Source organism: Haemaphysalis longicornis, unplaced genomic scaffold (assembly GCF_048455015.1).
Source record: "Haemaphysalis longicornis isolate Haplotype H1 unplaced genomic scaffold, Haemaphysalis longicornis Haplotype H1 scaffold_1, whole genome shotgun sequence".
Taxonomy (NCBI): Eukaryota; Metazoa; Arthropoda; class Arachnida; order Ixodida; family Ixodidae; genus Haemaphysalis; species Haemaphysalis longicornis.
In genome coordinates, this window is record NW_027526203.1 from 36887640 (window position 1) to 36914301 (window position 26662).

At 47.4% G+C, this 26662-nt stretch overlaps 1 protein-coding gene across 1 annotated transcript in view; it reads left to right on the top strand.

The window, feature by feature from the left end:
* LOC144175832 (nose resistant to fluoxetine protein 6-like) overlaps window positions 1-26662 on the top strand; it is a 421837-nt gene that overhangs the window by 391976 nt on the left and 3199 nt on the right. Inside the window, exons 11-14 of the mRNA XM_077704849.1 lie at window positions 9247-9366; window positions 10361-10481; window positions 15009-15195; window positions 23805-23947. Coding sequence (XP_077560975.1) covers window positions 9247-9366; window positions 10361-10481; window positions 15009-15195; window positions 23805-23947 — 571 coding nt within the window. The remainder of the gene's footprint in view (window positions 1-9246; window positions 9367-10360; window positions 10482-15008; window positions 15196-23804; window positions 23948-26662) is intronic.

A 26662-nucleotide genomic window follows, 5' to 3' on the forward strand; every position in this document is an offset into this window, starting at 1 on the left:
CGCATTCGCAAGACTCCCGGGACCCAGCGCAGTCTCCGCCGAGGTAAGAAAATAAGCTGCGTGTGTAGAGAACAATGTTACGGTATGTTCCCCGGGCCATTTTTATTTTCTCTTTCTTAGTAGGCCACCCGCCCCGCCGCGTAGGAATTGTCATTCCGAGTTTTCTAGAGCGCGGTAATCCACCGACGTGTATTGAAAGGCCAACTGAGAAAGCACGAAAGTATTCGCGTTCGCAAGACGCCCGGGACCCAGCTCAGTCTCCGCCGCGGGAAGAAAATAGGCTGCGTGTGTGGAGAACAATGTTACGGTATGTGCCCCGGGCAACGTTTTATTTTCCTCTTTCTTAGTAGGCCACTGGCCCCGCCGCGCAGAAATTATAATTCCGAAGCTTCTAGAGCGCAATAATCTCCCGACGTGTAATTAAAGGCCAACACAGAAAGCACGAAAGCATTCGCGTTTGTAAGAATCCCGGGACCCAGCTCAGTCTCCGCCGTGGGAAGAAAATAAGCTGCTGTGCCCCGGACAACTTTTAATTTTCCTCTTTCTTAGTAGGCCACTGGTCCCGCAACGTAGTAATTGTAATTCCGAAGCTTCTAGAGCGCATTATACCCCGACGTGTATATAAAGGCAAACCTAGAAAGCACGAAGGTTTTCGCGTTCGCAAGACTCCCGGGACCTAACTCAGTCTCCGCCGCGAAGTGAAAATAAGCTGCGTGTGCCCCGGACAACTTTTTATTTTCCTCTTTCTTAGTAGGCCACTGGCCCCGCCACGTAAGAATTGTAATTCCGAAGCTTCTTGAGCGCATTATACCCCGACGTGTATAGAAAGGCAAACCTAGAAAGCACGAAGGCTTTCGCGTTCGCAAGACTCCTGGGACCCAGTTCAGTCTCCGCCGCAGGAAGAAAATAAGCTGCGTGTGCCCCGGACTACTTTTAAATGCAGAGCATTTCAGTAACTCACGATGTCACCCGCGTTGGCGTCCGTAGTCCGCATCGCTCCCCGTCGGTCTGGCATTGGATTGGATTCGATTGGATTGGATTGGCTTGGATTGGATTGGATTGGATTGGCTTGGCTTGGATTGGATTGGATTGGTTTGGATTGGATTGGATTGTGTTGGATTGTGTTGCGTCATAGCCGCGCCACGTTGCATCATAGCCGCTCCACGTTGCGTCATAGCCGCGGCAGGGGGTTCACGGCACGTTTCACGTTTCACCATCGACTTCATCGACAATGTCTACGCGGGAAGAGAAGGCGGCGCGGCGGCGTGCTGCGGATGCTCAGCGCAAGCGCCGCAAGCGAGCCGCCGACGCCGAACTTCGCCAGCGAGAAGCCGCAGCCATTCGTGAACGTCGGGCGGCTCATGCGGGAGGGAAAACAAGCACAAAAAGAACAGAACTCCTGCTGGCGCAGTTTCAGGCAGGTGGCGCGCGAGCACTGCGAAGGCGGGAAATTTGAAATGCGTCGGGTGGTAGCAGTGAGCGGATAACGGCGCTACAGCCCATTATGGCGAATCAGTGCTCTGCATTTCCAACAGTTTTCACGTAGAGTGGAACGGCTGTAACTTTTTTTATTTTCCTCTTTCTTAGTAGGCCACTGGCTCCGACACATAGGAATTGTAATTCCGAAGCTTCTAGAGCGCATTATACCCCGACGTGTATTTAAAGGCCAACTCAGAAAGCACGAAAGTATTCGCGTTCGCAACACGCCCGGGGCCCAGCTCAGTCTCCGCCTCGAGAAGAAAATAAGCTGGGTGTGCCCCGGACAACTTTTTGTTTGAATGCAGAGCATTTCTTTAACTCACGATGTCACCCGGCGTTGTCGGCGTTCGTGTGCCTCGGCTTCCGCAACAGCCGTTCCAGGTGCGCCCTCTCCGCTACTCCTCCTTTCCCGCATCACGCTACCCTCCTCGCTCTCAACAACAGGTCCGCACCCCTCCCCCTACACTATATAAAAATAATACTTACCAGCGCCTGGTTTCGATCCCACGACCCTGCGGGCGGAACGCAAGGTACATGGTGCTCTACCCACTGTGCCACAAAGCCGACACAGAATGGAAGGCTACGAACGCGCGTTATATCCTTGACACATTCAAACTACGTCAAGAAGCTGCAGTTACAACGCATTCACTACCTGTGGGCGGAACGCGAGGTACATTGTGCTCTTCCCACTGCGCCACAAAACCGACACAGAATGAAAGGCTACGAACGCGCCTTATATCTTTGACTCATTTAAACTACGTCAAGAAGCTGCTGATAGAACGCATTCACTACCACCAACTCCCCAAACACTAAAAGTTAACGCAATACACCCACCCCCTATGCGACGCATTTACTCGAGTCCCCCTCGCGGGGAGATGGGCCCTTTTTATTTTCCTCTTTTTTAGTAGGCCACTGGCCCCGCCACGTAGGAATTGTAATTCCGGAGCTTCTAGAGTGCATTATACCCCAACGTGTATAGAAAGGCAAACCGAGAAAGCACGAAGGCTTTCGCGTTCGCAAGACTCCCGGGACCCCGCTCAGTCTCCGCCGCAGGAAAAAAATAAGCTGCGTGTGTGGAGAACAATGTTAGGGTATGTGCGCCGGACAACTTTTTATTTTCCTCTTTCTTAGTAGGCCACTGGCCCCGCCACCCAGGAATTGTCATTCCGAAGCTTCTAGAGCGCGGTAATTCACCGACGTGTATTTAAAGGCCAACTCAGAAAGCACGAAAGTATTCGCGTTGGCAAGAATCCCTCGACCAAGCTCATTCTCCGCCGCGGGAAGAAAATAAGGTGTGTGTGCCCCGGACAACTTTTTATTTTCCTCTTTCTTAGTAGGCCACTGGCCCCGCCACGTAGGAATTGTAATTCCGAAGCTTCTAGAGTGCATTATACCCCAACGTGTATAGAAAGGCAAACCGAGAAAGCACGAAGGCTTTCGCGTTCGCAAGACTCCCGGGACCCAGCTCAGTCTCCGCCGCAAGAAGAAAATAAGCTGCGTGTGTGGAGAACAATGTTACGGTATGTTCCCCTGTCAAATTTTTATTTTTTTCTTTCTTAGTAGGCCACTGGCCCGGCTGCGTCGGAATTGTCATTCTGAAGCTTCTAGGGCGCGGTAATCCACCGACGTGTATTTAAAGGCCAACTCAGAAAGCACGAAAGCATTCGCGTTCGCAAGACTCCAGGGACCCAGCGCAGTCTCTGCCGCAGGAAGAAAATAAGCTGCGTGTGTGGATAACAATGTTACGGTATGTGCCCCGGACAACTTCTTATTTTCCTCTTTCTTAGTAGGCCACTGGGCCAGCCGAATAGGAATCCTAACTTGTAAGCTTCCAGAGCGACACTAATCCACCGCCGTGTATCTACGCCGCCGTGTACTAACGTGTCTGCGTCACCACTGGACCGCCGTGCGGTGTAGCGGTGGCGGAGAGGTATAGCATTCGCCTCGCATGCAATGAGACAGTGGTTCGAATCTCGGTGCCGGACAATTCCCACCGGAAAAGAGGAAAACCACGCAATAATGGAATTGCAGTTGGGGCTTGGAGTACGGCCTGACCCCGGCCACCAATGCCGGTAACGCACTCCCTCAACACAGCAGGATTGACCACCCTGGTGTAATAATGGCCACAACCTCCCATTAAAACGCCAATTACCCACGGCCCTCAGTCTCCAGTGGCTGCGAAGCAACTGACCACGGCGAAGGTCAGACCTGTGGCGCAGCAGATGGTGCTAAGAATACCTGGACCCGGAGAGGCCGCCATTGGAATCTGAACCTGGTAACGTTTAACACGAGAACCTCATCTAGTGAAGCGAGTCTAGAGGTGTTGTTCGAGGAATTAAAGTGCGTCAATGGGATGTTATAGGGATTCGTGAGGCTAGGAGAAGAGGTGAAGTCTTTACGGTGCTGAAAAATGGACACGTTCTATGTTACCGTGGTCTAGAGGACATAAGAGAACTGGGTGTTCCATTTCCAGTCAATAAAAGCATAGCTGGCAACATAGAATGTTACTATCGCATTAACGAAAGGGCAGTCGGTCTTGTAATTGGGCACAATAAGAGGTACAAACTCAAGATGGTGCAGGGCTACGCAGCCACGTTCAGTCAGGACGACCAGGTAGTGGAACGCTTCTTTGAAGATGTGGAATCAGCAATAGCTAAAGTAAAAACACAGTATACCGTAGTTTTGGGGGACTTCAATGCTAAAGTAGGCAAGACTCAGGCTGGAGACAAGGCATTTGGAAACTATGGTCTGGGCAGTAGTGAGTTTGCAGAAAGGAACAACCTACGTATAATGAATACCTTCTTCTGTAAACGGGAGAGCCGGAAGTGGACGTAGAGGAGCCCGAATGGGTACTATAAAAATGAAATAGGCTTCATATTATGCGGCAACCATGGTGCCGTGAAGGATCTCTAAGTGCTCCGAAGGGTAAGGTGTAGTGACCATCGTATGGTAATATCTTGAATTAAGCTAGATTTGAGGAGGTACGGTAACAAGCTAGTACGAAAGAAGCCGAATAATGAGCTAACAGTAAGGCGTAAAATAGAAGAATTCAGGATCGCGCTGCAGAACCGATACTCAGCTCTTACAGAGGAAGCCGAGCTTACGACACAGGAAGCCAGCGACAACCTTACACGCATTATCACGGAGTGTGCAGTAGAAGTCAGGCGCACGATGGCTAGACAGGATACTAATAAACTTTCCCAGGAGATGAAAGATCTAATTAGAAAACGGCAAACCATAAAAATCTCCACCCCAGCTGACAGAATAAAACTAGCGCAGCTTTCGAAGTTAATCAATAAGCGTAAGACAGCTGACATACGGAAGTATAATATGCAGAGGACCGAATACGCTATAAAAACGGAGGTAGAGTGAAAGCAGTGAAGAGGCGTCTTGGCGTGGGGAAAAATCAGATGTATGCACTTAAAGATAGTCAAGGCAATGTCATCACAAATTGGGATAAAATAGTCGCAGTGGCCGAGGAGTTCTTTAGGGATCTGTACAGTATCCGGGACATCCAGGATAATGCCGAAAGAGAAAGTAGTTCAGACGAGATAGACATCCCACCGATAACGACCGAAGAAGTAAGGAGGCTTTGAGAGAAATGAAAGGGGGCAAAGCACCCGGTGAGGATCAGATAACAGCAGACCTCTTGAAGGATGGCAGAGAAATTGTTCTTTAACAACTGGCAAACCTATATACGCAATGCCTAATTACCGCAAGTGTACCGGAATCTTAGAAGAACGCGAACATAATCCTAATCCATAAGAAAGGTGACATGAAGGACTTGAAAAATTGCAGGCCAATCAGCTCACCACAGGGTACTTACCAAGTTATCGCTAACAGAATTTCTGCAACCTTAGATTTAAGTCAACCTAAAGAACAAGCAGGGCTCTGTTAAGGTTATTCAACAATGGACCATGTTCACACGATCAATCAGGTGATAGAGAAGTGCACTGAGTATACTGAACCCCTATATATAGCCTTCATATATTATGAGAAAGCATTTGACTCGCTCGAAACCCGAGCAGTCATTCAGGCATTACGGAACCAGGGTGTAGATAAGCATTATGTAAAAATACTAGAGGATATTTACAATGCGTCCACAGCTACCATCATCCTCCATAAGGAGAGCACTAAAATTCCTATAAGGAAGGGCGGCAGACAAGGAGACACATTCTCTCCAATGTTATTCACAGTATGTCTACAAAAACATATTCAGAACGTTGGTTTGGGAACAAGTGGAAGTAAGTATTATTGGAGAATACCTCAGTAACCTCAGATTTGCTGATGATGTTGCCTTGCTAAGTAACTCCGTGGAAGAATTGCAAAGCATGCTTTCCGCACTATGCGAACAGAGTAGAACAGTGGGCCTGAAAATTAATATGCAGAAAACTAAAGTCACGATCAATAACCTCGGGACAGCACAGGAGTTTGAGATAGGGGGCGAGGTAGTGGAAGTTGTAAAAGAATATATTTACTTAGGCCACGTTGTGACGCCGGATCCCAACGATGAGGGAGAGATAATTAGAAGGATAAGAATGCATACGGCGGACATTCTCAGATAATGATTAGCAGCCTACCATTGTCCCCGAAGAAGAAAGTGTATGACAGCTGCATCTTACCGGTACTCCCCAACGGGGCAGAAACTTGGAGGCTCACTAAGAAGGTTCAACTTAAATTAAAAACGACTCAGCGTGCAATGGAGCAGAAAATGATAGGAGTAACATTAAGGGACAAGAAGGGAGCGGAGTGGGTCAGGGAACAAACACGTGTTAAAGACATACTAGTAGAAATTAACAGAAACTGGATGTGGGCAAGGCATGTAATGCGAAGGCAAGATAACCCTTGGTCATTAAGGGTAACAGAGTGGATCCCTAGAGAAGGCAAGCGTAGTAGGGGGCGGCAGAAAGTTAGATGGGCAGATGAGATCAAGAAGTTTGCAGGGATAAATTGGTCACAGTTGGCACAGGACCGGGGTAGTTTTGAGAATAATGCGAGAGGCCTTTGCCCTGCAGTTGGCGTAGATAGTCTAGTGATGATGATAATGATGATGATTCCGTGTTAACTCGAACTCGGATACCTCAATTTAGCGGTGCATTCGAAACGTTTTTCGCCGTGCATGTATCTGCCATGGGAGCCATGTATTTGCTCCTCTTTATCTGTAAACGTTTTTGGGGGACCAGGGATACCTCGAAATGTTGACAGAGAGAACGCATAGGCAATGTCCGCTGGAGACAGCTGACAAGGTTTCCGTTCTAACGCTTGGGTCCCACTGCGCGCCGAACATGGTCGTAAACTGCAAATTTAAGGTATACGAGGGCAGTGTTCCCGTTACCGAAATGCTGTCCGTCACCTACATAGTTGAGACAGCTATGGACAATGCAGCTGATGATGAGGACGAAGTCGAGCCTCGAGAAGTATCTACAAGGACAGAAACAAACAAAGATGTTGCGCCTGCTTCGGAAAAATGTATTATGTAGCCATGCCGACCAATAATTGATGCATTGCATTGAGTAGCTCGCGAACGTTTTTCTGCGACCATATGCGATTCTGGAACAACAAACATTCGTTTTTCCAGCGAACTTTTTTGGCTTTATTACAAGAGCTCCCCTGTGCAGAGGAACTATTGCTACCAGTATTACATCTGATTTCCGTGACATGACCACAACTTTCTGGCATTTCTCTAAACTGGAATTCCGCTCATCTGGAAATATTCAGCGGATTTTACGGCTTGGAGTAAACCAGTGAGAACTGTATGTTACAAAACAATACTTGGGCAAAGGAAAGGATCAGCAAACATTCATTGCAATTTCATGGAATGGGCAAGGGAAAAATCTTCCAACAATTTCGCAAATTGAGGGGGTTAATAGTGCATCGACTGATGAAAAGCGAAAATGGGGTGCTGTTTGACATGTTTCGTAAATGAACATTACAAGAGATTGATTGATTGATTGATTGATTGATTGATTGATTGATTGATTGATTGATTGATTGATTGATTGATTGATTGATTGATTGATTGATTGATTGATTGATTGATTGATTGATTGATTGATTGATTGAGAGTTTTAACGCGCCAAAGCTACACCAGGACTACGAGCCGCGAGTACTGAAGGGCTCCGGGTTAACTTTCACAACCTGCGGACCATTACGTGCGCCGAAATATCGACTCAAAGGCAATGTAGCTTTTCGCCTCCATCATAAACGCAAAGATCGCGGCCAGGATCGAACCCACGTCCTTGGGGTCCGCAGCAAAACGCCTTACCCACTCCGCCAGCGGGGCAGGCAATATAAGATTGTAATTTTTGAAATTATAAGAAAGCGGCTTTCATACAATATACAGTGAAATTAACGTGACTAGTGTTAATTTAAAATCTGGACCTTCATTTTATTCAATGATCACTGACAAGCAGTGCAACTAGATAATGTGATGTGATGTAATATAAACTTCCCAAGGTTAGTACAAAACATTTGGCTTGGCGTCTTGTGCTAGTTGCCATGCATTTTTACATAGGTAGGCCGCGCTATGAAAACTCCATTCGAGAGAAAAAATGTGCGATGAAAGGGGACATACCAATAATGATCCAGCCCGACGGATATTTCAAGCAGATCCTCAATCGACATTCAAGGAAATTGAGCGGGAACCATAACGTATGCGTGCCCCTCGTCAACACTCATACTTCGCCCGTGCTTCTGGTGCGGAACGCAAGCGACATGTTTGCAAGATACCGCTGCGAAGATGCCGCCAGATTATCGCGGCTCTTCACAAAGTAGACGTGGCTTGAGGTTGAAGCGTGAAAACGTAACTGCTTAATAATGTCATAAACCATTGGAAAACGCCGGGCTGCAATAGCGTGCGGAGCACGCAGCTGAAAGGGATCCACAGCTCCCGCACGTTATTCTGTAGTTGGTGCAGCGGAGCCGTCTGTTACTTTAGAACATAGCGCTTAAGCGCCCGTGTTGTGGTTTCGCGTCGTCCCTCACCGTCGGCGTCGTTGTAACCGGGAGAACAAACAGGACACCGAAGATAGAGCGAGGAAAAAAGCGAAGGGAAGTATGGAAAAAGTGTGCGGAGGGGGGGGGAGGCTATGCCGAGGCCGCGCGAGGCATGTCCTGCGCCGGGGAATCGTTCCGAAAAACGCCACAGTAGCGCATGTCATCGTGAGTTCGCTTATTACTGGTTCACTTCCTAAGACGAAGGAAGTGCTGACTGAGACGAGGCTCAGCGCAGCCAACGCCGCAGATATGAGCCCTTTCCGAGAAGACCATGCAGTTCCCGCTGCGCTGAAACTTCGCATTAGGAAAAGCGTACTCATCAGCCAAATTTGTTTCAGCCTTACTACACTGGACTGTTTTAAGGACACCCAAAGAAACATAACGAGCATAATAATCAGTCGATATCATTCCGGTTTCCCCTTCTCCGGCCACCGTTATAGTAGCCCGAGTGGGCAACTTCGGCGCGTTGAAACGTGGGGAAAGGTGTTACAATCGAGCGAAAATTTTAACACTTGCATTATCAGTATTCCTAGGCTTTTGTTTGCTGCTGCTTGTAGGGGTGTTGACGGTGCCGAGTGCGAAAGCCTTAGCGGTGCACACTGGCGACTGTGCAGATATCGAAATGAACTGTGTTCCTAAGAGACTCCTGCAAAAATTCCAGGGCAATAAAGCAAGAAATACCTGAGTAATATAGTGATGTGTCGTAAGCAATTCACTGTTCCAGTCATCTCAATTGCAATACCATGTACGGTTACCGCGTTTTTCTACCAGAAAACGAGTCACCGTGGGCGTCCTGGCCGGGCTTTCCGTCGCATGCTGCTCCTTCACGGCATGGCAGGTGTGGGGCACCAAGTACACCCCCGTCATCGTTCAACTCACCGACACACTAGAGTGAGCCGGCTCTCCTTGTTGTTTTCATGAAATCATTTTATGAGCACAGTCCCTGGGGTGCGTATTCTGCGACCAAACAACGATGCCTTCGGGATATACTCCTAGAGCTGCACTTAAAGCCGTAAGCACTCCACCAAGCAAAGCCGTACCTCATATCTCATGCCTGACATTCAGACTTTTAGATTGCATGCCCTGACTTAGACATTCAGTTAACAATTTTATGGCCAATGGCAGAAAATATTCTGTATGTGTGCTTTGTAACTGACCTTCAATGCTTGAAATATAAATGTAGACGTTATAAACTGAGTGCATTTGATTGTCATTGCGAATTGTAAAATCTGTAGGATAAGTTAAATTTAACTCGTGGTCGTGAGGACGAAAGTATAATGATCCTGGGTAGGCAATTTATACTGTCCTTATGTAAAGTAAATTCATTCATACTTTTATAAATGCAGCCATTAATTGCTCAATGCAGCACAACATATTCGAAGGTGAAACTTAAGTTATTGTGACAGGGTTTCAGGCTATTGTATCTAAAGGATTTGAAAAGCGTTTTCCAGCGAGCACTAGATGATGCGTATAGGCAATGTAAAGTTCGGGTGGACTCCTGTGCGCGTATTTACTATCAAATATAAAGCACAGATCGCCCCACTTTGTTTCAAGCGCATGTGAAGTGCCCCAAATTATGACCAAGCACCAAACCGCTTACCGGAGACCCGAATAAGTCGCTCAGTCCACGGAAACAGGAAGCCTTTTCAGGGTGTCCTTATTGGCCTGGGATTAGAATTTTCTTATTACCTAGGAGCAAATCATCAAAAATGCTGGATGCCTTGCACTGATAGGCCTGTGGCTACACTCTTTGCCATAAAGCTATGAAGCAATAGGTATCATGCACAACGTCATTAAGTGGATGAGTTTCGATTATGCCGTCCACTTTCAGGAGCAAGTATAACTTCATCGTTGTAACTTTTATATTCCTTCTGCTCCTTTGCAGCGACTATATGAGCATGGCGACCGATGTTTATATGCTTCCCACCTATCACGCTGTCTACCACTTTGGAGGATGCATAACGTACTTCGTCGTGCAAAAATACAAGAGTAAACCTATGTCGAAGGTAAGCAGAACTGCTCAGATATGGTTGCGTATGGTCTGATTTGGTCTGAACCAAATTGCCAGTGCCTTTTAATTCTACATGCGCCACGCTGAGGTATGATCGAGAGTTGCGCACTTTTTCAGACTTGCCACGGCTCGCTACTTCACGAACCGTCTCTCTGCTTACGTGGGATTAAAAATTGGGCGGCGTTGAACTAACCACTCACATGTAGAGTCCACGCGTGATCAAACTGGTCATTGGAAAGAAAATTATGAAATTATCATTCCCATCAAGACACAGTATCAAAATAGCCCTGATGGAGGTGATGGCTTAAATAAATGGTAAACTGGGAACGTTTCACTGCGTAAAGAGATCACAAGGACACCATTTGGGTTAAATTGAATGCGCGCGGCACTCCATATCTCATGCATACTTCCTCTCTACGGTCTCTCGAACGTCTGCAGGCGTTCCTCCAAGGACTTGTCAACCTTGTTTGCGGTCACATATTGACTAATGAACGGCTCGTTCCACTTCCCCGTCGTTTTTTTCATGAAACTCGTCAAATGTCTTTTGAAGAGAAATTGCGCGAGCTATCGCATACCTAGACGGACACAGAAAAACATACAGTTTGAGTGGAGCAGCGCACGTCGAAGTGTAAGTCTTTTTCTTTGCCTCTCTTCGCTTTCAATACCCAGCGCAATGTCCCTTCAAAATATGCTACACCAACTAACCCGACACCCAGAATTGCTGAACAGTTTCGAACTACGTTTCCCGAATGGTTTATTTGAGCCAATAAATGCATCTCAAACAAAGAGAGAAGCACGACCAACTCACTTCAGTGTCATTTTAATACATTCGCTCTGTATGCATTTTCCTATGCAGCAGGCCTCAAAAAGCAACTCTTACATGCCGTGAATCAGAGAGCGCAGATTGTTATGCTCTGCTAGATGAGAATAAGCTCTTTCTTTCTTGGAGCTCTTTGCCCTACTTGGCCGTGCGCCATTAACATCCAAACAGCGTCAAAATAAGCTCTTTTCAAAAATACACTTATAATTGGCTGTTGTATGTACAGGTGCCGTCAAAAGTAATTGGAAAATGGTCTGCTAAATTTACAGGAATTTCTTCTTCCGTACACTGCCTGTCCGGATTGCTGTGTGTTTAAGGAGTTCTTTCGAATGCAAACAGCTCCCTATAAACCGCTAATGGCGTTCATAAAGCCAGTCAGAAGTGTTTTGTGATATTCCCATATCCTTATTCTAAATACTCATGAACGCATCTCTAGAATTCCAACTGGCTTTGTACGAGCTTTCAGCCTTCTGGGCTGCAGCGGTTTTCGGCACTTCTTAACGAAAGTCATGTCAAGTCAGCACGTTTTCTTATTGATTTCCGAACCACGTCCACCCACTGTCCCCTAACGCGAAGTCAACATTCACAAGCTTTTGTTGCGACTGGTTGAAACTATAAACGCAATCTAATTGTTCTAGCTTGCTCTCTGCTACATCCTGTAGCCCTGCGGAAGCTGCCGGGAGCATGAAACTGCTGAAGTGTCAGCTGTGACGGCCGTCAGTGACCCTGAACTTGGTGTCAGAGTGCTGCCACCTGGCTGCAGTATGAAGCACAGCGCCATGTTCCGGAGATGGGGTTAGCTGCCGGAAGCTTCACCAAAGTACAGAGGCGTCAACTTGGGACTGTCTGCGGGAGTCATTGGCATCGGAACATAGTTTCTCTAACGTGTGGCTGTTTCCAACAGTGTCACGACGTAACAGCTTCTAAAGAAAATGGGCGGCATGTTCTATTTGTCCCATATTGTTCCTGGCGCATGGACCAAGTCATACAGGCGGGTCTCTTGAAAAACACCTCCTCGCAAAGATCGCCTACTGTGGTTTTTGTTCTGGCCTGCTGCGGATAATAATATTTAGGCCATCTTGATGGCGATGATGCACGTCACGCAGGAACAGCGCATAGCCCGTCAGACTACTTGCTGCTGCCGACCGGCGAATTCCGCAATGGCGTTGTCTTTTCGTCCGACTACAGTATCGGCGCATGAAAATGAGAATATTCACTGTAGGAGAACGCATGGTTGGAGTAATCGTGATCTGTGAAAAACCACACCCGCAACATTACCAATAGGGGGGTTCAAGTGCTTACCGAAGCTGTTCGTCACCGATCATATGCAGTGCATGTGCGATGGACGACGTAGCACTCAATAATGAGCACAGGAAGGCGCGTCCCCAGTTTCTATAAGGAACTCTAGAGTTCCCCTGTGGCGCAAGGTGACGTGGTCCATTGATTGATTGATTTGATTGTGGGGTTTAACGCGCCGACGCAACGCAGGCGATGAGGCGGGCCGTAGTGGAGGGCTAAGGAATAATTTTGACCACCTGGGGATCTTTAACGTGCACCGAAATCTCGTACACATGGGCGTTTTCGCATTTCGTCTCCATCAAAAAAGCGGCCGCCGCAGCCCGGAATCGAACCCGCTTCCTCGTGCCCAGCAGCACAACGCCTTAGCCACTGAGCTACCGCGGCGGGTTGACGTGGTCCAAAAGAAAGGAGGCGAAGATTTATGCTGTCCTCGTCGATGCCTACTCATGTTCAATACTTTTAACAGCAAAGCTGTTTATGTCGAGCTTTATCCGTCCGTTGCATCAAAATACCTCGAAGCTCAAGGAGATACCGAGAATCCGCCCCGGGGCCTTTACCCCGTAAAACCGGAAAGCGAACCCTGGGCCGCCTTAACGGCACGAGGGTACGGGTTAGCAGCGGGGGGGAACGAAAACATGTGCAGCGAATTGGAGATAAAGAAACGCTTTTCGTGGTCGGAATCGAACGTGGGTTCCTTGCATTATGAAAAAGCGTCTATGCGATTGAAATATCATCGCAGTCCGAGCGCTCAGCATCTCCTTTGGGTTCGTAGCGCAGGAGTTGGCTTTGGACTTAGCCGCGGCTTCTAGCACGTGGCAACAAGGTACACTTCGTGAGAGATATGAAAGCCTGCGGACGAAATGGTCCCCGCCTACCAGTCATGGAGAGTTTTAGCGGAAAGTTAAGCAATAGATGAAAGGTGACATATGGAGCGGAAATTCGGGCCTTATACTAAACGGCTTGAAAGTCAATTTAGTTCGTCTGAACAGGACATGAAATGAATAATGATCCGAGTAACACTAAGAGACAGGAAGCGAGCTTCCTGGATGAAAGAACAAGCTAAAGTAGAAGTTATCAGAGTTCAAACAAAGAAAAGAAAGGGACTTGAGCTGGTCACGTAAGTAGGCGAAATGGGAATCTGTGGACTACCAAGGAGATAGAGTGAACCCCGAGAGGTACTTCTAGAAAAAAAAGTCGACCGCCCGCATCTTCCCACGGGGGGAACTCGAGTAAATGCGTCGCATAGGGGTGGTTGTATTGCGTGAGAGTTACGTAATTGGGTAGTTTGTGGTTACCGTTCGGATGTGGGGAGGGTTTGGAATGCTTAATTTCAACGAGTAGAGTGACGCTGCTGTGCCATTGTGTCGCACTACTTGTTGACGGTACTGTTGCTTCCATCGCTTATACTTCATCTGGACTCAAACGAAAGGCAAGCAAAGACGCACTTGACTGAAGTTCGAACGGGCGCTCCGCCGCTTGTATACACTGCGCGCGCTGTCGGGGGAGAGGAGTATGGGGGAGAGACGCGCATGCGCGCACTTCCATACACAAGCGCGCGACCTATCCACGCCCCCCACCACGCTGTTCTCACGCAGCCGTCACGCCGCTAGCACGCCGCTATCACGTGTACACCTGCCGCTGTTGCTGCTGAGCGCGACGGAGCGCGCAGGGTAACTACTGCGCATGCGCGCGCAGACGCGTTCCCCCCGCACCGCCGCAGCTGTTGTTAAGAGCGACAAGGCGCACGGGGCCGCTACGGCGCATGCGCGCGCAGACGCGCTCCTGCCGCACCGCCGCAGCTTTTGCTGAGAGCGAGGAGGGCACGGGGGAGAGGCGCGCACCTGCGCCTCGACGTAACGTCATGAGCTGCGGACGCCTATGGACGGAGGAGTTGGCGAACCTAAGAAATGCTCCGCATTTAAAAGACGAAGGCCAATTACTCGATAGAGGGACGAAATAAGAAAATTGGCGGGCAAAGAATGGACTCGAGCGGCGCATGACATGAGTGGTTGGAGGTCGATGGGAGAAACCTTCGTCCTGCTAGGGCCTATTGCGCTGGTGCTGCTGACGATGATGATGCAACAGCCCGGTCTCCGACGAAGGGGAGGGGCCTCCAGCTCTGCGGTTTCTCCAGCCTTGCAGCACTAATGCAAGCTGCGCCAGTTTTTTAAACAGTAAGCTTCAGGGCTTAACTTTACAACAGCCTTGTTCCCGGCGTATAAAAGCAGGCTTAGCCTTTGTCCGGGTCGTTTCTGGACATTAGATTTGGTTTTGCGGAATCAACGCAGGTAATATTGGGGCTAAGTGGCTGTTTAGTTGTGCCTGTGACTGTGAAATGAAATAAAATCAAATAAAAAGATTTCGACTGGCCTTCAAGAACCTCACTCGTGTTTACATGTCCAGCTGATGCAGGTGGTTACGTGGGTGGTAGCAGCGGCGTGCAGCACAGCCTGCGTGGTCTACCGGTACGACTGGACGCGCGGCGAGAAGCACGGTGACGTTGCCAAGGTGTCGCTGGCCTTCTGGGACCGCATCATTGGGACCATCGCCCTAGGAGCGTTCACCTTCCTCTGCGCGACCAAAAGGGGCCGTGAGTAACACTTTCTCCCAAATAAATTCGGTTTTAGTCTATTCGGTTCACAATTCTTTTTAAAAAACAGCGCAAAAAATTGACCCACCACAGACAAAGAATACACACTACAAGCGCTATGAAAAATAGTCGCTGACACGATGGCGTGGGCTGGCGACTCGCGCCTGTATCATCGAGCGGTAATCTATGGCCACGAGGCAACCTTTAAAATATCAGTGGCCGGTAATGCTCAATCAGCCAAAATGTGCTCTAAACGTAAAATTGAGAATGCCCGGGAGAACCAATTAACATGATCTCTAAATTGTGCCACAGACAACCTTGCGCAGATCACTAACCAGCATCATAACGCGGATAACAATTTGAGCAGTATAACAGAGCAGAAAATCGGTACTTTTTTCAGGCATAAACTGAGGCGCCTAATTCGCACCGTTCCACAGTACAAGAATTGACTCGTGTGGGATAAAGTATGCCATATAGAAGAAGAGTTCACGTTTCCGGCAGCATGCAGAAAGGAAGGTTGCATGCCCGATTGATGTGAGCTGAGTAACAAAATGCTCAAATAGCAAAAAATCGATAAAGGGTGACTAATTTTCAGTCAACACAAGAACAGCCATTACCAGAAGCAACAAAAAATTACAAGCAGGTAGGGACAGCCCCACATACTGACTGAATCGACGACTACCAGAGTAATCGAACGCGGTACGTGCAAGTCGATGGCGAAAACTCCACCGTAACCAATTTTACATCCTGGGTACCACAAGGCAGTGTTTGGGCTCCCATTTTATTCCTGATCTTCATTAAACGGGCAACGCAGACAAAACAGAAGTTTGGTTTATTTGAAAGATTGCCTGGTTAGAATCATACTGACACCGCTTTTAACGTAAACTTTGCTCAAACGAGCTACATATTTACGAAAAAAGGAAATGCCCATGTGACCTCGTAGCTCATTTCCAGAAAACAGAACGTTTCATGTCATATGTGATAGCTCGTAAATTGGCTGAGGCCGGCAAAAGCAAACGCAAATTAGAAAGGCTATATAAGTTGCTGAACGAGCTGTTTGTGCCTACGGTCGGGTGAACAGTCGAAGGTACGAAAGTGAACGTGAACATAGAAGTACCGACGCCTACAACTGTTTGTACTGCGCGCACTATGCTGTTTTCGCTGCACATCACTGTGGCGCTTGGGGGTTGCCTCAGACGACACTGCCCGATTGGTGTAAGAGATGGTGTCTTACGTGACTATATTTGTCGAGCGAACACCATGTTACACGAAACGATTCTTTTCTACCTTAACAAACACAAACCAGGCACAAAATACTGTCAAAATCAAGGGCAGAAAACGGCCCACCATGGTATGGTGGTGCCATCTAGGTTAACTAACAGTAAACAAGGCTCCCCCAGTACTTATGAACCCACTGCAGAGGTTGCAAAAACACACGATTTGTCGGGAGAATAAAAAAATTTAATTTAGGTTGATTATTTTGTCAGTGAATAAAGCATCGTTTCCTTCCGGAATAGCGCTGGGGGCACCACAAAACACAAAATGTTGCGGTTAAGCCAAACTTGTATTTTGTCTTCATGCCTCTTTAAGGATTTCTCTGCTAGTATCAATATTAGCATAAAGCTATTCGCTGATGACTGTATAACTCACGAAGAAAGGATTTCTCCAGAATATGAGGTAAAATTTAACTACGCATTAGGAAACATATCTGGATTGTGTGCTTTCTGGCAAGTGACCCTGGATGCAAAACAATCGGCTCTCTTGATGGTAACTTCAAAACAGCATGTATCTGGTTTCACTTACGTTATAAATAACTCTACTATTCCCGCAGTGAATCAACACAAATACTTAGGCCTTGCTATATTAAAAGATCTTAGGTGCGATCTCCATGTGAGCAATGTCCCATCGTCAGCATTAAAATGACTGTTTTTCCTTTGTACAGGTCTCGGTTTTGCGGCCCACGAAACAAGACTAGCGGCCTACAACGCATTTATCAGGCCGTCTTAGAATATGCAAATGTCGCGTGCTTTGGCTTCGCAAACAACCTAATAAACTCACAAGAACAAATTCAGGCTAAGCGAATAGATTTGTATATAACAAGTACAGAATACCAGATACCACCTACAGAACGTTTGAAAAAAGCAGATATCTTAACAAAAAACGCGCGCCAAATTTCTGTACGAATTATTTCCATATCACATGAACTTAGACAGTTCTAAGCCCATTTTATTCCCGGAAAAAAAGGCCAACAGAACAAAAGAATTCACACGCACTGTTTGAATATCAATGCCTGACTCACTGCGTGAAATAATCATTCCTTCTACGAACAAGTAGTGACCTAAATAATTTTCCCATCAGTATAAAAATCAGTCAGTCATGGGACAGTTTTTCAACCCTGATAGAATGTTATTTATTGTCTTTGGAGTGACGAATTGAGTTCCTTTTCCACTGATTGAAGTGGTTAGTATTGTCCTGTACGTATTACGTTCGACTGTATTGGCATTTAGAAATAAAATTCATTGCTGTCTGTTTCCTCTCATAGGCCAGTGCTATTTGACTTGTGACGTGAGCAGTTTGTGTGTAACTTTTGTCGCCTCACAATGTATGTGCCCTTTCTGCAACTTTCCCTAATTAGGATTGGCAGTACAAGTCAATAAAAACTACTCCCGCAACGTGCCAGGCAGAATACAGAAAGAAGTCATGCCACAGAACTGGATGCAAAGCGAAAACTATGACCAGCCGACGCGGTGCGAGACGGATGCCAAAATATTGACAACGCAACCTGGAGCTGTACTAAGTCATGTGCCTTCATCAGCTGTTGCAGCCGCCACCAACATTCACTTGACAAGGAATGTGCCGAAGAAACCCATGAGATGGACGTCACCTATCTTTGGAGAAATGGAAAAAAGTGGCATTCAAAGAACGAAGAGAGAAATGCAAAATTCGCACGATCACATCATAAGACAAGACAAACTTTCCCTTCATTTGGACAGTGCTCCCTCCTCCTGCACTCGGCCTGTGGTTGTGGTAATCCTATAATTTCGTTTCACCTTTGCATCTCTAAATCCTGAAAACTCCAAAATCCCCGAATGCGTCTACAGAAAACTCATGGCCATACACCCGGTATTGTGCGTTGGCTTGACGCCAATCTTGGGAATTTTCGCTCAGTCGAGAGACCATCGCTTTATGGTAAGAAGTAAGGCAGGGCCAAAATATCAGTACTATTTTACCAAACTACAAGTAACAAAACATCGTCTCTTGAAGTTTCAGTGTAATCCCACTTAACACGCCCTAAAATAAAAGCTATTAATCTTTCGGCGATAAAAAATGACCGGAGAGAAACATGCTTATCTACTCCACCTGAATCATAAAAAGGTATATTTTCCACAGGGGCGAAATAGAAACCGGTCCTGAGCAACTACTAAAACTATCGCTAAGTCTTAGTGGTGAATCGTGCGGTGCGGTTTTTACTTCTATTCCCCTCATTACAAACGTCCAAATATTTTGTTGAGCCGGCGGTTACACAGTGTGTGACATTAGCGTTATAAAGATCTCATCACGACCCCAGGCCAAGCCAGAGGAATGTTTTACGCAATTTAAAGGAGTCATGAAGATAAAATACAAGTTTGTGTTATTGGAAAGATTTCGTGTTTTATAGTACCTCCAGCGCTTGTCCGAATGCAAAGGATGCTTTATGCACTGAGAAATTAATTAATTTAATATTTTTTTTGTTTTCCCACTAAATCGTGCGTTTTCGTTGTCTGCAATGACATAACTGGAACCGACCGCTCTGCAGCCGATTGGGAAGACTTGCTTACCGTTAGTTAACCTAGATGGCGCCATCTTACCGTGGCAAGCCGTTTGCTGCCTTTGGTTTGTTTTTGGCCGTATTTAAACCTGGCTTGTTTTTGTTCAGGGAGAAAATAATCGTTTCGTGAAACATACTGCTCGCTCGACAAATATGGTCACGTAAGTCATCGGCTTGCGTCAATCGGCCAGTGTCGTCTGGGACAACCCCAAAGCACTGCAGTCGTGTGCAGCTAAGCCGAACATAGTGCGCGCAGTACCAACAGCAGTACGCATCAGTACTTCTATGTTTTCATGTGCTTTCGTAACTTTCACTGTTTTTCCCACCCTTCTTACAGCTTTAAAAAGAATACGCCCTAAATGTAAGCGAAAATAGCTAGTTCGGCAAACTTATAAGCCTTGCCTAATTTGTGTTCGCTTTTGCCCTGTTCGCCAATCGCAGAGATGGCTGGTATGACATCATATGTTCTGTTGCGGGAAATGAGCTACTGAGTCGCATGGCCATCGCCTTTTTTCCCAATTATGTACCTTATTTGAACGAAGTTTAAGTTAAAAATGGTGGCAGTGTGATTGAAACCAGGCAATCTTTTGAATTAATCAAACATGTGTTTTCTCTTCGTGGCTCCTTTAGGGTGTCCTCCGTTACTTTACGTTCCAGCGCTCGGTCGCCCAGATCTCCGTAATTCGGAACGTCCCGCATTAAATTGTTTGGGTGAATTGCAAATGTCACACCGTGTAATGTCTTACACAAAGAACGCGTATGACTGTCGTTTTGGTAACCTAAACGCACGCTTTTCTCCAATTTGGAGGCCAGTTTGTGAGCTCATGTGCTTGGCGTGTACAGGAATTAGCACGTAAGGTACAGCACAACGTCAAGCCGACACAACTCAACGCCTTTGGTTTTTGGCGAGTTTATTTCAACACTGTACATTAACAGTGTTGTACGATACATTCACGTGTGGTCAGACGGCTTAACCCAATTCACTCCTCGTTGCATGCATCCGAACGCTGATGCTTCCTTCGTATATCACAGTAGTGGCAGGAGAACTCGCAGGCCTCGACATGTTTTTTGAACTCTCACGTGTACAGAAATTTCCGAATTACCAGTGAAGAAAACCTCACTGTTTTAAAAAAGGCGAATATATCATTACGTCCACTCTACTCACGCAGAGTGTTTTATCGCCGAGTACTGTTCTTTGTCGATCCCATCTCAACGCCGGTAGCAGTTTCTCTCGCTGTGTCTGACCCGCAGGCTCACTGCGATGGGGCTTGGATATCGTAACCCTTCATAGGTTCCACTTGAGAGCCACGTATCCTTTTGTGTCCCAAAACCCTGCACTCCACATCAATCTTCAGCTGCAGCAGTACCCTCTTCCATGTTTCCATGAGCGCGGTAATGAACAACATGGCAAGAACATCGCACCACTGACTCATTCATTTTTTCTTGTCGCTAATGTACACTCCCCGTGTATGGACTTTACTGTTGCGACCCTAGTTATCTGTGCTTGTACAACACAAAATAAAACTTTAACCAGAGCAGGGAAGGCGCAGAGTTGACAAGAAAACCAACGAGTAAGAAAGTTTTTAAATCAAGAAACAATTTGGGGGAGGACATCCACCGAATGAAAATACACAAGTCACCCAAACCAACTCCCTGGAATTGGCCGTAACAGAAATTAAGACAGGGTGCGATCAACCACGCCCTGAGAGACTGCATATTGATAAAATTGTAATGCGTTTAGACCCAGCCAGACGCCCAGTGCCTCTCGGGCAAATCCTGTGCAACGTTTATGCCGTGAGTGTTATGAAGGGAGCTAGGAATCTTAGGGAACGTATCCTTAACTCACGTGGTTTTGAAAATTGGCGGTGAGCGCGAACACAGGCGGCGCTGCGAAGCGCGCCTCCGTGCCGTCAGCTTAGGGATTCTCGTATTCGTCGTCTGCTTCACTCAGGATTGCTCTCCCTGCTGTTTCTTTGCGATCGGTCAACGTCTGATGCTTGTCCGCACCAGAATTGGCGTGTGGGTTTTTATCATAATAATAGGCTTAAAATCGCATACACTAGCTCATAATGTCAATTAAAGTATAGTTTTGGATACCGCTACGGGAGAAACATTGCCGGCGCCACCCCATTCCTTGCGAAGCCGGTCCTGTGCGGAGCGCGAAGAGTCGGAGCTAGGCGTCAGCTTCTGTATTAAGCAATGTTTCGAGCCAGCTGCTAGTAACCACAACAGAGAGAATACAAGACCAAAACAAATTCTAGGCCTTCAGGGCTGTCGGCTTTGGCAGAAGGCATCACGATTCCCGGTAATCACATGTAAGGTAAAACAGTTTTTGCAACCTTGCCGAACCCTCGGACGCGTTTTGCCACATCACTTTACGGTGAAAGTTTGCCGACATGCACTATAGACTGCAAAAACTGTAGGTTGAGTTCCAGTGTGTATATACGCGCGTGCTGATTCTATACCAGGCATCTAACCAGTATGGAGGTTTATTGAGCAAAACGAGTCACGTTTTCGTTAAAATTATAGTAACACATATATGTTTAGACCTGGAGGGATATTTCGGAACATTTTGCACAGCCATATCTTCGCAATATTCGGATATGCGTTATAGGAAAACTGAACTCAAGAGGAGGAGGAGGAGGAGTAAGGGGAGGAGGGGAAAACTTTGTTTAACAATTAAATCGATCCGGTTAGTGGGACGGGTCCTCAGTCCAGGACAAGAGAGTAAAAGTAATTTTCTTCAAATCATTGAACGCCATCCCGAGTAGAATAGGATTTGTTCTTCACGCCTGGAAGGGTTGAAAAGCAATAAAGAGCTACTTGAAATTCTTCTTCGGTTTCGAGTCTTATAATATATGCAGGTATACTATTTATTACGTTAGTTAGCGAGTATACCATGCCTTCAACACCGTAATCATGTCATCATTGTTCGAGTTGAGAGTCAGTTCGTTATGATAACGATATAATTACGATAGAAATTCGGACCACAAAAGCCGCCTTCGAGTACTGTGGACCACGTTGTTTAGGGTGCGATCGCGGTGGCGTAGCACAAGCCGTCTCATTTTATTTGCATGTGAATAAACAAAGCACGATGCGGATATGCGCCTTCTTGCACGCAGCCGTAATGAAAGCCAATTTGTGAAGAAGGGAATGTATGCCACACAAAATGAAGGAAATATCTACACGACTTTTGTGAGGCTCCCAAACATCCCGAAACCTCCTAATAAGAAGTTGGTGACGGAGCAGAAAAATTAATGCGTTGGACAGAAAAAAAAGCAAGAAACATTAATCCGATACAAGACAACAACGAAAGAAACACAAGAAAGCCGCTGTATCTCCTGCTGTGCGATGAGCGTGTAGAGGCCGCTGCTTGGTACGTAGTATTAGGCTGTTGAGTCTTCATAGGAGCATCTCAAAAATACTGCAGGGAAGCCTACGCATTTTGAATACTTATCGAGAAGCTCTGATCGCTGATCCTCGCGAATAAGCAAGAAAGGACGAGTTACACACGATCTTCTGACCGATACTCTGAAGAAAGTTGTTCTCTATCTATTCGTGTGTTGCAAACTTGTGAGGGATACAGCTTCAAATTATTCAGATGCGTCAGAAGTTGGCAAAATAACTGAGTCGCTAGAACACGCTTTTTAACGCACTACAGCAACGAAGCGGGCGATTTCTAGCCCAGGCACTGTTGCCCCTCACAAGCGGAGCGTAGCAGACGACAGCGGCGCGAATCCCTAAGCCGACGTCAGAGCCAGGGGGCGCCACTCAAAGATCTCACCGCCAATAGCATGAGTTGCAAATTTTTTAAAACTACATGTCCCGAAGAAACTTATTTTTATGCTGCCCATCTTTTCCTACTAATCTATTTGGTCAGCAGCAAAATGCGCTCCCGGTAATACCATATATGTAGCGTAATAAAGTCTTAGCCCGCGCCATTGAAGTGTGAGCACACAGAGTGTCGTCAGCACTGGTCATCCGCCTTGACATGGTACGTTCACCAAGACGGAAACACCATCATTTTACTCAAGAGGCAGCAATCAACTGCAGCAGTATCCGGAACGCTGAGAACGAAGAAGCCGGCTCTCGCTTTTACTCTCGGTCGACTTGACAGCGCAAACTTGGTGCTCCCGGTTTTATATTATTCCAAATGTCACAGTACGTGCCGGACAATCCGCATAGCACCATGGTTTACCATGAATGACTATGAAAATGGGGACGAAGCTGTGTTTGGGGCGCAGCAAGCGTGGATTCCGTGATAGCCCCTTATAAATAGATGGGCTCATCATGCAAATACATGGCTTTATCATTAGCCGTAGTTCATGTCATCTGCTCTGCTTCCACGTTACAATAGGACTAAGAACGGCCATTGATCATGCCTCTCATTGCCACTTAACGAAAGAGCGAGAGAACGTCCCAAGGGCAACGAATGGCGATGGATACGTAGAACAGAAGACGTGCCACTGAATACACTCCTGACGTCAACGCCGGGCGCAGAATGAACGCAGAGCCGCCTTGCACGCGACACTTGTTATACAAATGTCATCACTGCGGTGTATGCGGTGATGTACCGTCCGCTCAACACCATCTGTTAAACATGACAGCGCACACATCGCCGGCGCATCGTGTCCCCAATTCCACATCATCGCTGTCGCTTTCGCTCATGTGGTGTGTAGGGTATCGTAGAATGTTTCTACTTTGCGGGGATGTTGAGAAGTATCTATGAAAGAAAAGCAAGGCAATGTACCACCCTTTTCCTCGTGTTGCCATTTACCGGCTGCCGGCTCCTCCATCCCAGGTGTCGTGCAGTCCATGCTGTCTTGCGCTCCGCTAGCAGTGCTGAGTCGGCTGTCCTTCGGCGTGTACCTCATCCACTTCCCCTTTTTCGACGTCTGGAGGAACGCCGGCAGGGAGAGGACATATCTGAACGTATTCAATATGGTACGTGCCCTAACAAACTACAGTGCACTTATACGACAAAAGCAACGTTGTTAACGGCGCATACTATTATTATAGGCTTCAGAGCAGCCCACTTGTATACAACTTCTCTTGTTTGTAAAGCGTTGAGGATTGACAAAGATGGAAATTAGGTGGAAACGTTTACTCTCCTTTAAATGCCTATCTAAGGAATATGATACAGAAAAAAAATTGGAGGCCTCAGTTGTCCCTCGGGAGAAAAGTTGATCACCGTGGTAGCTGCTACGGCGTATGCATGCATGCATGTATGTGCGCATGCCTGTAGATGTATGTATGTATGTATGTATGTATGTATGTATGTATGTATGCATGCATGCATGCATACATGTATGTATGTATGTATGTATGTATGTATGTATGTATGTATGTATGTATGCATGTATTTATGTATTCATGTGTGTGTATTGGTGCTCAGGAGAGGTAAACACGGAGTGTGATACGTCGGAGTGTGATACGTCTTCTACTTACATTGGGCGAGGTGAGGTGGATCATCAAGGTCAGGTGGATCATCCGGCCGTCAACTACGGCACTCTGATCAACAGGTTCAATCCAACCAAGCGCTTCACCTTGAAGCAAAGATAACGGATGTGAGTACAAATTTATTACCAGCGTGCGGCTGGAGCGAGCGTGGGTCGATAACAGACGGGACGGCAGTGGAAGACGCCTACGGCGGCTGAAGTGCACAGATGCGTAAAGAGCACAGTGGCGTCAGTATGAGAAGCACAGCCCAGAAGCACAGAAACAGAGCACGGCGGCGGAGTGGTAGTGTCCTCGCTGACAAGCTTAGCAGTGGTCGTATTGTCAGTGTACGCGTCAGAGGGTGAAGTAAATTCAACTTCCGCACGCGCACAGTCAATGACGGCATTGTGTCGAGCGAGGAAGTCCCAGCCCTGAATAACGTCAAGGAAACACGAAGAAAGCACAATAAATTCGATTATGTACGAGAGGCCTTGGATGGTGACACGAGCTGTGCACGCCGCCAAGGCTTGATTGTGTTGCGCGCTCGCAGTACGCAGCGAGAAGCCACCCAACGGCGTGATCACTTTTCTGATCATCCGATTAAAATCTTCACTAATCACTGACACAGCAGCGCCTGTATTCACTAACGCCTGTGTATGTCTGTCTTCGACTAATATGTCAATAATGTTCAGGGGGGGAAAACGAGGCCTTGGACAGTTCGATCGTAACGCAGTTCTTGCCTCAGGAACTGCAGTTGCTATTTTTCGTCTTCGGAAGCGGGTTTTCGTCGACGCATCGGGGAAATTGAGCGGTGACGCGGAGACTACGAGCGACGATTCCCAGAAGAGCTGTGGTCAGTATGTGGGGGACTGAAGTGATATCCGTCGGAGACGTCGGGTGCGACAGGTGGCCGGTTGGACAAAGCATAACTCGGTGGTCGGAGAACAGCAGTGGCTGGTGGTGTGCGGCGGGGGCAATATTTCCGGACATGTCCGGCATAACGGCAACGGAAACAAATTGGGTGGTTGTCCCACGTTCGCCAACCATCGTTGAGCTGGGGAGGAGGCCGAAGTGGAGGAAATGGGGTCATCGGTGGTACCGGGCGCTGATAAGATGGTGCGGGCTGACGTGGAGAGACTGCCATGGTGTCAGCACACGTCATAATCGGCGCCGGGGGCGACCGAGGGACTGTTTCTGCATACGTTTTCGTTGCGCCTATCGCAGTCATGTCACGAGGATCCACAACGGCAGTACGCGGCAGTGCTTCCGCGACTTGCTCCTGAATAACGCTCCTGAGTGTCGGAACAACTTGGGACGGAGTCTCGACGGTGCAAGGCAGCAGAGAAAGCTGACGAGCGGCTTCCTCACGGACAAATTCCTTTATGCGTGACAACAAGGAAGGGCTTTTGGGGTCACCGGTCAAACTTGGTATAATGTCGTCAGGAGCTGAAGGCCGCCGCGTGAAGCTTCGCTGCCTCCGAAGCTTGTCGAAACTCTGGCAGAGGTTTACTACGTCGGCAATTGAACGTAGGTGCCTCGCCAAGAGCATCTGGAAGGCATCGCTGCCTATGCCCTTCATGACGTGCTTTATTTTATCAGCTTTTGCCATGGATGGATCAACATGCCCGCATAGGTCCAAAACGTCGTCGATGTAACTGGAAAAATTATCACCGGTTTCCTGCGCACGGGTGAGCAAGCGTTGCTCTGCGCGCAGTTGCCGCACCGCAGGATGGTCAAAAGCTACCACGAAGCGCGTCTTGAACTCGGACCAGGTGTCCATGCCCGCTGCGTTGTTATTAAACCACGTCTCGGCGAGTAAAGTTTAATAAAAGCCCACGTTGCTGAATTTCATGACATCATCACACTTTTTGTGCATGCTCACGCATTCGTACGACGACAACCAGTCCTCGATATCCTGGTCATCCATCCCGCTGAACTTGGAAGAATGTCGTTGGCGGGTCACGCCAGAACAGTTGATGGTTGGGGCCGGAGGAATCACTGGACGGTCAGGCATGGCCGTAGGGATGGTCCGACTCCGAAGTTCCAGGGCCGGTACAAAGACTCCGCACTCTCCACCAGATTGTAAAGGCGTTTATCGTTGCTCGGGAGAGCTAGAGAGAGAGAGATAGAGAGATAATTTTTAATGAGGCCAAAGAGGTCAGCCCTGCATAATGCAGGGCTTGCTGCTTCAGGTGGTTGGTGAACATGTGATTAAACTTA